This window comes from Candoia aspera, chromosome 2 (genome assembly GCF_035149785.1).
Source record: "Candoia aspera isolate rCanAsp1 chromosome 2, rCanAsp1.hap2, whole genome shotgun sequence".
Classification (NCBI taxonomy): domain Eukaryota; kingdom Metazoa; phylum Chordata; class Lepidosauria; order Squamata; family Boidae; genus Candoia; species Candoia aspera.
The window spans coordinates 44,961,677-44,976,953 of NC_086154.1; the positions used below are offsets into that span (position 1 = coordinate 44,961,677).

The 15,277-nt window shown below is 39.1% G+C and overlaps 1 protein-coding gene across 1 annotated transcript in view; it reads right to left on the minus strand.

The window, feature by feature from the left end:
- Positions 1 to 15,277, minus strand: part of MGLL (monoglyceride lipase) — a 102,888-nt gene that overhangs the window by 18,211 nt on the left and 69,400 nt on the right. The window contains exons 4-5 of the mRNA XM_063291702.1: positions 4,838 to 4,974; positions 330 to 440 (exon numbers count right to left, since the gene is read on the minus strand). Coding sequence (XP_063147772.1) covers positions 330 to 440; positions 4,838 to 4,974 — 248 coding nt within the window. The remainder of the gene's footprint in view (positions 1 to 329; positions 441 to 4,837; positions 4,975 to 15,277) is intronic.

Here is a 15,277-nt window from a genome sequence, read left to right on the forward strand (position 1 = left end):
GTCAAAATAAACCTACAGGAAACGGAAAAGGCCAGTGCAACGTTCTTGCTCTAAATTTCAGCCTTTCAGTGCTGCTTTTTGTGAGAAAAAGATGGATGTCCTCATTTATATATAATATGTATTTAATCCTTCGGCTTTTGCATCGACCACAAATCTTCTTACATTCAGCTTTGTGAAGAGGCTTAAATTCATTTTTTTATTGCAAATCCACACCTAGAGAGGAAAGGCTGGTGAAAGAAAGGGCCATTACCTTGAGATAATAAGATGTTTAGCTGACATTTAGATAGTGTGCCTGAAATTAAATGAACACCTTTTTTTTTCTTTTTTACCTTGATCGGTGTCGCTACATCAGGGCTTGCAACTACTAAAGGAGAAATTAATACCATGCCTGAAAAGTCATTGGATCTTTCGCACGCGGTGAGGATGGCAATGGCTCCTCCCTGAAATGAAAAAGCAAGCAATGGGTTGATGATTGCTAAGGCTACTGATCTCAGTAAAGCAGAGGTGGGAAGTTTGTGCAATACCACAACTCCAAGCAAGTCTTACCACTGGCATGCTACCTGGAGCAACAACCAGGCTGGAATGTGGAAATACCCGAAGAGCCACAGGTTGCCCATCCCAAGCATATAACAAAAAGAGATGACAGGCACATGAATATGGGCAGGTACAGTAATAGGGCCACTGCCTTGGGAACCTTGCCAATTGACTCTGGCAATGAGCCTCAGCTAAGTGAGCTATGGACTTTAATTTCCTTCTGCACCCAGAAAAAGACAAATTTAGGTCAGGCTCCATTATCATGCACCACTGATTTCAACCAGCAACATCAAAAACAAACAAACAAAAACTCCACAGCAACTATGGAGGGGATAATTTCAGCATTTATATAATGAATGCAAGTGTGTATCACTTGTGCAACTCATCTACCAGTTGCAACAGGTATTTCAGTACTGCTTCTAGGCATCACACAACACTGGAATGCCCAGAAATACAACCGTGCAAAAGAAATCATCCTAGAAATCACAATATTTTTTACATTTTATTTTAATCCCACCTTTATTATTTTTATAAATAACTCAAGGTGGCGAACATACCTAACATTCCTTCCTCCTCCTCTTTTCCCCACAACAACCACCACCCTGTGAGGTGAGTTGGGCTGAAAGAGAGGGACTGGCCCAAGGTCACCCAGCCGGCTTTCACGCCTACAGTAAGGCAGGACTAGAACTCATAGCCTCCTGGTTTCTAGCCCAGCACCTTAACCGCTAGACCAAACTGGCTCCGCAGTATAGCTATTAGGTGCTAGTTAAAGCATGTTCTTTTTCATTTACATATGAAACTCATATTTATTATAGAAACTTTACAAGGAAAAACAAAAATGCAAAAATGGGATAGTAGGTCACTTTCCCTGCTCCCTCAAATTATAATAAGATGTTTTAAAAAATGTAAGAGGCAAGTCAGCGTTTGTCCAGAGGTGTAGAAAGGATGGCTCCCAGCACATGTCCATAGAGGCCCAAAAATGGAAGAGAAGGAGACAGCAATAGGACAAGAGATACACAGTGAGTTAAGGAATGATGCAACTAGAAAGAGGGTAATCGGTGTATATATAGGGCTTTCCTATGTGAGTAGGAATTTGGATTGCCCAGTTGAGGTTTCTGTTCCTAAAAGTATCTGGACTAGCACATGTCCTGGTGTTGGGATATGACTAGCATATAGGATTGTTTCATTGCACATGTCTTGGTGAGCATTAGGCCTAGTTATTTCTAGCTTCTCTGAATAGGAACACAGAGCTGAGAGAAAAGCAGGAAACAAATGTAGATGAGTTGTCTCCCTGATGGCACAACTCACAATGATACACCTTTGTGTAAGCTGCATGGTGTTCTTTATAGAGTCTGGATGAGACTGAATTCTGAAACCTCCTAGAGCCAATTTCCTTTTTAATTAGTGCAAGTATTCTTTATTCTAATCAATTAAGACTTTAAATACTTGACTATTATTTGGCATTATCTGACTAGTCATTTTTTAAAAAATTAATTGAATGCCAAGCCTGTTTTGGACCGCAAGCTAAAATGCTCCCTCTTCAAGCCAAAAGTTGGTACATCTTAAGCCTCAGTAAGCAGGAGAGTTCAATATGATTCACAATTAGTTACCATGGGAAATCCTTGGAGAACAGTATTAAAGATACATCATTCTGTTTATTGTACTTGCAGGAATAAGTCATGTTTGTATACTGTATGTATGAATACAAGGAGTATTTGGATAACTTCAATTTCAGCTTATTGCCACCATCTATTTGTTTTAAAGGTTTACCATGAACTTCAAATCAGACACCATCTTGTTAACTTCTGATTAGAGATGGTTTTACTCCCTTTAACTTTGTTTCAAAGCCCATTTCTTTTGTTTGAGATTTCTTTGAAGATACTCAGCAAAAATCTTAAATTGTTTCCATGCATTTCCCCATCACTATTATCCAATGCTCTTTCACAAACCAAGAGCATATTTTTGAAAAGAAGAGAGCTTCTTAAAGAAGCTTATCTGAACTGGAAATGATTAACCTGAGCATGCACTAAGTGATCCTGAGCATATTCAGAAACTTCCACTTTATTCTGCACTTGAATTCAAAGCAAAAATGGGCTAAGGTTTAGAATTACAGAATTCATGTTTCAAACTCCATTGGTTGCACAATTTTCTTCCAATTTAATGAAAATGCATTAGTATGTAACTTTAAAAGAAGTAATAGGTAATGTGATTTCCTACTATGTATCATTTGCCTCTGATGCATGTTGCCATGGGAGGTAGTGATAGCTAATGCTGTATACTAGAAAAAAGGAGAATACATACATGTGGAGTAGATAATCAAACAAAAATTATTAACTAATAATGCAAACTTATTATCAGCTATACTATCCCAGCCATATTACTGATGCAGGTGTGTCTGCCACTGAAATTTCTGTAGTGCTTAATAGTGTTTCCTGTGTTTTCCTAAGTGCTCCATGCAAGAGCGATTATATTTCAAGGTTACAGAAATTGCAATCTCTTGCCTAGGTTTCAATGGCCTTTTTGCCTTCAAAAATCCAAATACTGCAGATAACTAAAACAGTCTTTAGGATTGGACACAGAAATACTTATATACCGTATCTCCATAGTGCAAGCTGTCACTGATACATTCTATAGCTGTATGAAAGTTCAGAGTTAATAAACAATTACTTTGAAGTGCTTGACAACTGACTTGCACAAGCAGCCTTTTGTATTTTCATCCCTGAATCTTAACTTTTGTTAGATATCTTAAAACATTCAGAACAAGCTATGATTGTGCTGTGCATTCTCTGTGGTAAAAATCAATAAAAATTCCACTCTAAGGTAGCACAAAGTCTAAATCAAGGAACATTAAACCTGTTGTTATGAGTAAACCATCACTTTGGGGATACATTTACTTATTTTACATGATTTATTCTTCTATTAAATGGTTCAGAGTTGATGAGTAGTGAGTAATGAGTAATCCATTCCCATATCACAAGCTTGCTCAATGTCCACCCTAGCTTTTGATATACCTCTCGCCATTATCCTTGTTGAACTGTCCACCTATTCTTTCACCTATTTCCATTCCACACAAAATCTGTTCAAGGGAAAAGGGCAGTTCAGTTGCACTGTGCTTTTTGGTTGACAGCATTAGTGTTCCTCCTTCTGAAAACAACTCTTTGGTCTGTCAAATTTTTACTTTTCTTTTAGTTATAGCCTTGGATTGGGTGGGCACACCCGCTGCTATTGGAGCATCTTAAGATTGCCCTGCTGAAATTTGGTAGAAAAATGGCTGATTTCTGGTAATGTGCTTTTTCTCCAAGTTTTTGAATGTCCAGTGATTGTAAGGGTATTCATTGTAAGGGAGTATAAGGCCCCATGATGCAAAATTCCCACCCAACCCCCCTCCCCAATGAACTGGGGGCTTTGGTCCTGCCCTTTCTTGTGACTTTACCTCATCATCCTAAGATCTTCTGCAGCCTGTGGAAAATTGGGAAGCTAAGTTGTGACCCCCAACCCAGAAGTTCATTTTTGCCCTTCGTCTTGCACATTTTTATTCCTTTTCCTTTCCTCTTACTGCAAAAATGTATTCCAATGCCATATTCATCCTTCCCTTTCACAAGGCTTGAGAATTTTAGAAAATGGGGAAATTCATTCTTAAATTGAACATGATCCTTAACTAGTATGGAAACATTTTAACCAACATGAATAAGGGGAAAGATAACGATCTATTACATATGTGTCCGCAAGTTTCTGTGTGAAAAAGAACGAACTCTTGGCTTGTTTATGATTTGGGAAAATTATGAGAACAACAATCCATGCAAAGTCCATTAGAGCATTAGAGAATCTCCAAAACACTTTGTGTTTTTACCTCTCTCATATATACACACAGATCACATTATTCCTTTTTGGGATAAATAAGACGGTTATTTTTTCACTTGCGTTTCTAGAAATTCCAGCTTGATACCTCTTCAATACTCAGTGGAAATAAGACTTGGGAATGGTGTGTACATTTGTTATTTCACATTAGAACTAGCAACTGTGCAGTTTACATTTAGTTGGGCAGCTGTTCACAAAGAACTCTAATAGCACAGCCACTGCTTTTTGTGAAAATAAAAGAACAGAAAAAGAAGAAGAGGAAGAGGGAGAAGAGAGGAGAGGAGAGGAGAGGAGAGGAAGAAAACAGAAAAAGCTACAATAAAAAAAAAAAGTCCTGGCATCAGTATTGATTGTTAGGATTCAGAAACCTAACCCAAAATAAACAGCATCTGCTGCTCTGTAGGAGGCCAGGGCCCCATGAGGAAGGATAGTACAGTGTGCTTACCATGGAGTGCCCTAGAAGAAATACAGGAACACCTGGATGATCTTTCTTCATGAGATCAATGTGCTGCAAGCTGTCTCTGACAAACACGTGAAAGTCTGCCACAACCATACGATCTCCTTCACTTTGCCCATGGCCAACTGTGAAGGGGAAAAGGAGAAGTGACTTGCCACATCAAAAGTAGTTCATATTTTGCTCTATTCAGGCTTACATGTGAAATCGAACAAAGACACAAAAATTCTATTCTGTTACAATTTTCCCCAACATGGCAACCTCCAGATTGATGGAGTTTTTAAAGACCAAAAACCCAAAGTCAAAAACCCAAAGTCACTCCATCTTGCCAGGGTTGAGTCATAGCCAGTTCCTCCCCATCCAGCCCCACCCCCGCACCCCAGCCTTTAGGCACTATGTAAGCACCTGAATGACATCACCTGCCCAGCCTGGGTTGGAGTCGTATAGCTGAATACTGATGATACTGTATCCCATGCTGCCAATTGACCTCCCCTAGAGGCCTCACATAGATGTTAAATAGGAGAGGTGAGAGACCCAAGCCACATAAGAGGGGCCTGGGGTGGATCTCTCCCCACTTACTAACAATGACTGGAATCAGCCTCAGAGGAAGGAGAAGAACCACAGCAAAACAGTACCCCCACTTGCAACTCCCAGAGGTGCTCCAGAAGGATACCATGGCAAATGATACTGAAAGCCACTGAGAGATCCAGAGTGTCAGGAACACACCATCCCTATTCTGAGCCCTCCAGAGGTCATCCACAAGTGTGACAAATACTGTCTCAGTACTGTACCCCAGCCTGAACGCCGACTGAAAAGGATCCAGATAATCCACCATCTTCCAGGGAAGAAATGGAGAACTGAAGATGACTCCGCTAAAAATGGAGCCGATGACCGCAGCAGAATGAAGAGCCAGAGAGTAGACCGGCTCTTCGTAATTCCTCTTCAGACAAGGAAAGGACCTGAGATAGCTCACGAATGCTCCATACAGTTGCTCCTCGTGAGAAGATTGCAAGGCAGCAGTCTCCAGTGGGTTTAAAGCTTTGGGAGATGAGGGAATAGCTATCTTGCTCATCCCACAGTCGGCGCCTTTAAGGACATGGAGTTCGCATACCTCCTTTTCTAATTACTTTTGGAAATTGCTTGTTAACTGCTTTTCAGCTACTAGGAACCTTTGGATTGACAAGTTTTACAGCACCTGTTGAGTTTCCTTCAATCCTTAGTGAAAGAAGTTTTAAATACAAGTTTAAGGACTTAATTTTTTTAATGGAATAAATAGCAAAAGGATGATTAAAACGTTGATTTTAGAAAGTTACAAACAGATTAATGGTCCAGATAAATTTGAAATAAGGTTCTGGAATTAATTATAAGAATCCTTCCTGTGGGAAAATACTTTTGTTTTGAATTCTTTAAAAAACATGATAGGATGGGACTTTGAAGGTTGGACACTAGAGGGAAATAGGAGGAACTAAAGACTACAATAATTAAAGGAGAAGAACACTTAAATTTAAGTAATATAGAATGGAGCAAAATACTTTAACATTGGACATACTGAAGGATATTTTTGAACAACGGACCAAGAAGTTAATTTTAAGAGTGTCTGCCTCTATAAATAGACTGTGTTTAAAGATGTTATGGAATATGAACAAGTTTTACCAGACAAGATTGAGAGTGATCTGAAAGTGAATGTAAAATTGACAGGCCTCAAGGCTGATATGGAAAAAGATGTTACACTGGACATACAAGAGAAACTGGCTGATGTCTTAATAATTAAAAGGGATATATAAATAACAAGCCAAGAGAGTGACCTGGATAATCTTCCTATATTGGGCTTACAAAACAGGCTTGTTAAAGCTTTGAAGAATTTTGTGAGAAGGGACAAAGAAAAAATGAAAAGAAATCAAGTTTTAGGACATTATTTGAGGAGACTAAAGACCAAGATTGTTAAAAGTAAAAGGAAGGAATATAAAGTTGGTTTACTTGATCAAGGTTAAAAAAGATGTTGTTACATCTGGTAATGGACTTTTGTAATCAGGATTGAAATGATGAGGTTTTTAAGGAATTGTTTATAGATAAGAGATGGGATATAGGAAGAAGAGATCATTTGTTGTATTTTAAGAGAAGGTGCTAAGTTACTAAAATTGTTGATACTTGTGATGAAGGGGGAAGTCATTTCTTTATATAATTCTTTTCTTTTTCTTTACTATATTATTTTTTCTTTTTTCTTTTTTCTTTCTTTTTCTATTTTCTTTTTCTTTTCGGCACCTTCTATTTTTTATTTTTTGGTTGTATTAGTTTTTTATTGTTGTAGTGGTAATTTTTAATAAAATTACTATTAAAGAAACCCAGATAATCCACTTCATCCAGGGCCTCAGAAGCTGAGAGCCCACCATCCTCCCTACAATCTTCCCTAAAGGGAAGTTGGAGACTGGATGAAAGTTGTCCAACATGGTTGAGTCCGAGGAGGGCCTCTTGAGAAGGAGGCATACCATCGCTTCCTTGAAGGCAGGTGGAACCATCTCCTCCTGCAAAGAGACATTAACCACTGCTTGGACCCAACCATATGCAACCTCCCTGGAGGCCTTAACCAACCAGGAGGAGCACTGGTCCAGAATATAGGTGGCAGAACTCAGCGACAAGCACCCTGTCCACTTCCTCAGGACTGATGGTTCAAACTCCTCCCTATAACCAAGCTAAGATCTGCCTCATATACCTCCATGAGACAGAGAGTGCCATCATGCTTCTGCATTAATCTTTGATATCGTTTTGCTTGTAACCTGGGGATAATTCTTTTCATGCCATCTCAAAAAGAACATTGTAACAAATGGGGAAAACAGCAGAAAGGGCAAACAAAATGATCAGGAAAATTTCAACAACTCCCTTAAAAGAAAGAGTTTTTTAGATGGGAACAACCTTCCAAATATCCAGACATTCTGAGACCACAGTACTCCAAATTTCCATTCTGATGTTGGCTGAAAATTTTAGGAATCATAGTCCCAACGTATCTGAAGCATGCCAGTTTATGGAAGGTCATCTTAGATTATCACACAAACAAACAAAATTATACATGTTAATAAAATGGTAAGAGATCATTTTTCTCCCATAAGACAAGGGTCTACCAGTTAGATGAGTGCCAGCAAATTCATGATAACAAAACAAACAGAAATACTTTTTAAATAATACGAAACTGATTCCTAAGAATTCACTTCCACAGGATCAAATAACTCATTAAAATTATGCTCTGGAAGTTAATTTGGAACCCCTCCTCTCCATGTAAGTAATGTGCCATGCAATTTGATCTTTAGACACCGTTTATAAGAGATTACACCAAATCATGGAAGAGGTGCATATTGCGGACCCTCCATGTTCCATGACTGAGATTGCCTGAGGTTGTAAGTGATCACAATCCCCACATAGTTGGGTGCCCTTGGCAGGCTTCCAGTCTGGCCAACCTTTATAGCACTCTTATGAGGAAATAAGGATAGAATCCTAAACCTTCTGAGAAAGAGGATGATGTATTAGATGGACTTTGGTCTGATCTAGCAAGGGACTGTCTTATGTTCACAGCCTGAATAAGAAATGATTGCAGGCTATGGGACTAAGGCTCACTGCAGTTAAAAAAAAGAAAAATAATTATTACCATCCCTCCTTATCTATTTCCAGGAAAGGACTGTTTACTTCATATGCTATTGAAATTCACCATAATTATCCCTTATGAAACAGAACTACAAAACAGCAATAGGCACTGATAAGCTGATCTGACGAGATGGCCCACTGCCATATTATTGAACCAAAATTACAGCTCTGTAATCACTGCAGCTTTGATTCTTAAAAGAAAATATGCTGAATAGCCAAGCTAAGATTAGAAGGTTGGGGTAAAAAAAATGCAGAAATTTCTGACTTTACTCAGATGTACATTTTCTTGCCCTTTAATCCAGATTTCTGTACTGTAAATGCTTCTTCAATTCTGATCTGGTTCACACAACAAGATTTGCAATTAGATCAATGTTGAGAACAGCCTGTTTCATTAACTCATTAATCCAGTCAGTTACAGGGCAGGACGGGGGCAATTTTAACCCAAACCCAGTCCATCCTCCAAGATAAAGTTGTAGAGTGGCTGAAAAGCGTGGTGCACCATTATGAAATTCAGTGCCAAAAATTGGAAGCTCCAGGACATATCTCCTGTGCCACCCAAACACTGAATTGTTGCAGAGCCCAAACCACATCAAAAGCCACCTGCTTACCCAGCAAACCTGAAAACCTTGCTGATACTCTGCTGGCCTACAGGCTTATGGGATACAGGGCAGGGCTAGGAGAAATGTTCAGGATTTAGTATTCCCCAAAATGTTCCTTTATCCAGTAGGCTAGGAACTACAATCCATATCCAAAGCTAGGAACTATGACTGACTTAGTGGCTTACTGAGTTAAGAATGATATGTGAACTAGACTTTTAATTGAATGCAACATTCCCCATCCTGATGTCCTGCAGTATTTTATGGTTGGAAAATGATCAAAGGCATCATGTCGAGAAAGATATACACAAAAAGATGGGAAAACCGAGAATGAGGGTAAAAAGGTGAGAAAGTAGTTTACTTTTTCATAAGGACTAGAGATAAAACTAAGATGCTGAATTTGCTAGACAATATAATAATCTGTGAACTGTAGTAGAAAAGGATTATAATTCCGAATATATAATTATACTCAAGGAAAGCAAAACCCTCACAATTACCTCTTTCCTTAAAAATAGTCTCAGGAAGAAGAGAGCTTGGCTATTGATCACTTCAGGAATCCCAAAAACCAGGATGAAAACCCAGTCTCTATATGCCAAGCTATTGCAGCAGACCCTCTCAATTTAAGGATGCTGAAAGTGGATTGAAATTACTATTTATAAAGAAGTTATAAAGTGTATCATAATAAAAAAACTGTTAATTGCAGCTTCATCTCTCTGAATTTCATCCCATTGCAGTCAACAGCCCTATACGAAGAAATGTGATCTTGTTTCCAAAAGTCCACAAGGACTTTGTCATTTTAAGGATACTCAGAGACTTTATCAATAGCATTCTCCCAGAGCAGCCTTAAGATTGATAAAAATCATAGATGAAAATTGGAGGCTCCTGAATCATATTTTTCCAAGAATATAGTATATATTAATCATAGCCAAAAGCAAGAAACTGGCCCTTAATATTTCAGGATTGGTAAGTACTGTATCTGTGATGGTACTGTAGTTGAATGTTTTCAAGTAATAATAAAAACAGGATATTTTCCCATGAACTACTATGCATTTGGGTGTGAAGGCTAATTATTCTCATGGCCCTGCTTGCAAGACTGCCTTATCCTAGTAGATTTCCAGTCCCACGGTAAGTACACACTATTTTTATTATTATTTTACTGTCTCATTCATTATAATTAAAGCAATACAATTGCTCTACTTCATTTATTTCCTTACCCACAAGTAAACAAATCAAGGTAACACATGATCTGTAAATTGCCCGCTAACTGTCCCTAAGAAAGCTGTTGAGAATGACAGGGCTAAGATCCTGTGGGACTGGAAGTCCCACTTCCAGATCCAGACAGACAGGCAGGTACTGGCCAATCAACCAAACATCGTGGTAGTAGGACTAGGACCAGAAGACAGCAGTGGTGATAGCTGTAGCAGTGCCAAGTGACAGCAATATCAGGAAGAAGGAGTATGAGAAGCTGGAGAAGTACCAGGACCTGAAGGAGGAGCTGGAGAGGATGTGGAAAGTGAAGGCCAAAATGGTCCCAGTGGAGGTAGGAGCACTCGGGGCTGTGACTCCTAAGCTGGGAGAGTGGCTCCAACAGATCCCAGGAACAACATCAGAGCTCTCTGTCCAGAAGAATGCAATGCTAGGAACAGCTAAGATACTGCACAGAACCCTCAAACTCCCAGGCCTCTGGTGGAGGACCCGAGGTTGAGGAAAACCCAGAAGGGCAAGAAGGGAATTTTTTTTCACAAATGAGCACGTACAAATCATTTCTTCTTCCTCCAAATCTGAAAAGCACAAAATAGCATTTGTAGACTGTAGAATTCTATCTTGGATGCTGTTTTAGAAGTACAGATTAATTAGATGCACCTTCTCCAATTTGATACTGTCTATATGTACTGGGACTAAAATTCACAGTTTTACTATCCATAAACAGTAAATGCTTCTGGCAAGCATACGGCGTGTATGTGTATGTGTGTGTGTGTGTGTGTGTGTGTGTACACGAATTACAACTAGATTTACAAAAATGGGTGCCTTTGGCATACTTTTTATAAGAGCCATTTGTAACATAAGTTAAAATAAACATAATTTAACATACTTAAGTCTCACCTTTGTTAGATTATAATATAGTTCAACTATCATTTATCCTTAACACTTCTCAGCGGTAATTAGATGTTTCTTACAGAGAAATCTCAGCACCTCACAAACAACTACAGTTCCCAAGATTCAACAAAAGTATATGGATAGAAAACAAGTACGTAAAACTGCTTTAAGTATGTAACGTAAAAAGCGATCTGAACTCTAAAGTTGTTGATGTCTTGTTCTCAAATTTAAAAAGCAGTCAGAAGCTTAGGTGGATCAGAAGACAGTCAAGAATCCAGCAAAATCACAGCAATTTAATTGGTATTTCTTCTTTCCAAATATATTTATGTGGAGTTAAGCACAACTGAGCTCAGTAAGTAAGCACTAATTTCTTTAAATCTAAACATGCACAGTTTGGGTTAGTAGTGATAATATAAACCAGCCTTCTCTAACATGATGCCTGCCAGATGTGCTCAGAGAATAGCTTCCAGCCCTTCTGAAATATGTAGCCCCAATACATCAAGAGGGCATCAGCTTGAGAAAAACTAACATAAACAAATTGCAAAATGTTTAAAATTTCTACTTAACCCTACTTTATTATTGAGTGTTGTGAAATAAGGTTTTTTTTATATACTTTTTAAAATTACTTGCTTTTAGCTGCTAGTAGATAGGCTCCTGGAAGAACTATGGACAGAAGTTCGCAACATTGTTTGGGAGGCGGCAACAAAATACATCCTAAAGAAAGAGAAAACCAAGAAGGCAAAATGGCTGTCTGCTGAGACACTAGAAGTAGCCCAAGAAAGAAGGAAAGCAAAAGGCAACAGTGATAGGGGGAGATATGCCCAATTAAATGCAAAATTCCAGAGGTTAGCCAGAAGAGATAAAGAATTATTTTTAAACAAGCAATGCGCGGAAGTGGAAGAAGACAATAGAATAGGAAGGACAAGAGACCTCTTCCAGAAAATTAGAAACATTGGAGGTAAATTCCAGGCCAAAATGGGTATGATCAAAAACAAAGATGGCAAGGACCTAACAGAAGAAGAAGAGATCAAGAAAAGGTGGCAAGAATATACGGAAGACCTGTATAGGAAGGAGAACAATATTGGGGATAGCTTTGATGGTGTGGTCAGTGAGCTAGAGCCAGACATCCTGAAGAGTGAGGTTGAATGGGCCTTAAGAAGGATTGCTAATAACAAGGCAGCAGGAGATGACGGCATCCCAGCTGAACTGTTCAAAATCTTGCAAGATGATGCTGTCAAGATAATGCATGCTATATGCCAGCAAATTTGGAAAACACAGGAATGGCCATCAGATTGGAAAAAATCAACTTATATCCCCATACCAAAAAAGGGGAACACTAAAGAATGTTCAAGCTATCGAACAGTGGCACTCATTTCACATGCCAGTAAGGTAATGCTCAAGATCCTGCAAGGTAGACTTCAGCAATTCATGGAGCGAGAATTGCCAGATGCACAAGCTGGGTTTAGAAAAGGCAGAGGAACTAGGGACCAAATTGCCAATATCCACTGGATAATGGAAAAAGCCAGGGAGTTTCAGAAAAACACCTATTTCTGTTTTATTGACTATTCTAAAGCCTTTGACTGTGTGGACCATAACAAATTGTGGCAAGTTCTTAGTGGTATGGGGATACTAACTCATCTTGTCTGCCTCCTGAAGAATCTGTATAACGACCAAGTAGCAACAGTAAGAACAGACCACGGAACAACGGACTGGTTTAAGATTGGGAAAGGAATACGGCAGGGCTGTATACTCTCACCCTACCTATTCAACTTGTATGCAGAACACATCATGCGACATGCTGGGCTGGAGGAATCCAAGGCTGGAGTTAAAATCGCTGGAAGAAACATTAACAATCTCAGATATGCAGATGATAGCACTTTGATGGCTGAAAGTGAAGAGGAACTGAGGAGCCTTATGATGAAGGTGAAAGAAGAAAGTGCAAAAGCTGGCTTGCAGCTAAACCTCAAAAAAACCAAGATTATGGCAACCAGCCTGACTGATAACTGGCAAATAGAGGGAGAAAATGTAGAAGCAGTGAAAGACTTTGTATTTCTAGGTGCGAAGATTACTGCAGATGCTGACTGCAGTCAGGAAATCAGAAGACGCTTAATCCTTGGGAGAAGAGCAATGACAAATCTCGATAAAATAGTTAAGAGCAGAGACATCACACTGACAACAAAGGTCCGCATAGTTAAAGCAATGGTGTTCCCCGTAGTAACATACGGCTGCGAGAGCTGGACCATAAGGAAGGCTGAGAGAAGGAAGATAGATGCTTTGGAACTGTGTGTTGTGTTGGAGGAAAATTCTGAGAGTGCCTTGGACTGCAAGAAGATCAAACCAGTCCATACTCTGGGAAATCAAGCCAGACTGCTCACTTGAGGGAATGATATTAAAGGCAAAACTGAAATACTTTGGCCACATAATGAGAAGACAGGAGACCCTGGAGAAGATGCTGATGCTAGGGAGAGTGGAAGGCAAAAGGAAGAGGGGCCGACCAAGGGCAAGATAGATAGATGATATTCTATAGGTGGTGGATTCGTCCCTGGGGGAGCTGGGGTTGTAGACGACCGACAGGAAGCTCTGGCGTGGGCTGGTCCATGAAGTCACGAAGAGTCAGAAGCAACTAAACAAATAAACAACAAATGTTTGTTTTTATATCTCTAACAATAACCTATAGATGAGTTGCTGCTTCCTGTCACCTCACATATGGCCCTAGTTAAGCTATAACATGTTTGGTTGGTTTCTGGCTTAAAATGATGTGTCAATCCATCCATTATGTGTGAACTGGGCTATGTTCAACAAAAACTAAAAATCCTTGTTTAGAACTATGTTATTGCTTTATACTTTCAGCTGCCAAGCATCGAGTAAACCAGGTAGCATATATAGTTATAATGCAGAAAATGGAGATGGCTTGGACAGCTCAATTTGGGCAGTGCTGGACAAGTGAGGGGATTCACTTGTAGAGCTATACTTGCTAGCTGAAGTTATGTTAACTATTCAGTTGTGAAGGCCTGAAAGTTCAACCAAAAAACGTCAAGAACTTTTGAATCACAGCTAGTCAGTCAATTAATCAACATCACCAAAGTGAATTTCTCAGTAGATAAAATTCACAGATATGGTAATACATGGCATCAGTAGAGCCCAATAACAAGATACACTCTCATTAGTCATTATTAGAACTGCATATAACCCACAAATCCCTTTCCTGAAGCCTCTGGAAACCCTTCCCATCATAATTGAAAAAAACTGAGATTAAAACTATAGTGTAAACACTCCAGGCTAAATATCAGTTAGTATATTATTTCCCCCCTCTCATTCTTGGACACCAAGGTTAGCCATCCCTAAATTACTACAACATATGGACTTGAGGGCTTTCAGAAGTTTATCTTCTATAACAGCACTCCTGGTACTTCACAGAGGGAATGTTTTAATCTAAGCAGTGAAGGGTAAAATACAGCCTTTGATTTAATATAATAGAATTATCATACAAGGAACTACCTGAAATGAGGGGAGACTGCAAAAGCTTAATAATAAACCATTCTACCAAAGAACATCTATTCTAAAAACGTTGATGCAAAGGAATCAGACAAATTCACAGAGCATAGGAATAAGCTCTGATACCTCCATATAACCTTCATGTTCAAAGGTAGAATACCTCTGCATGCAGATGCAGAATTGTGGGTGTCTGAAAACAACAGGCTGGCACTGTTAGAAACAACATGGGGGACTAGGTGCAATTTTGATGCTATCAAGTAGGATTCTTCTCATGCTTATATTGGTTTCTGTATACTTTTAATCATTATCCAGACGGCAGATACAGAGAACATACTATTTTCTTTATTTTCCATTGCAAATAAATTGTTGCTGAAGGTTGCTAGTGGTAATAGTGGTTCACAGCAAATTCCTGATAACAAGACTACCCACATACAGTATGTAAACTAAAAATGTATTCTGCCAAGTCAGAAATACATGAAGAAGAGGGGCTACATCTAGACTACAACTAGGGGAAAAGTCTTAACTACAACTTCAGTCTAATCTCTAGGCAGAAAACAAGCTCTCCTGCCCTATATCCTTTGTCTGTATACTGTAGATGTTTATGTCAAAT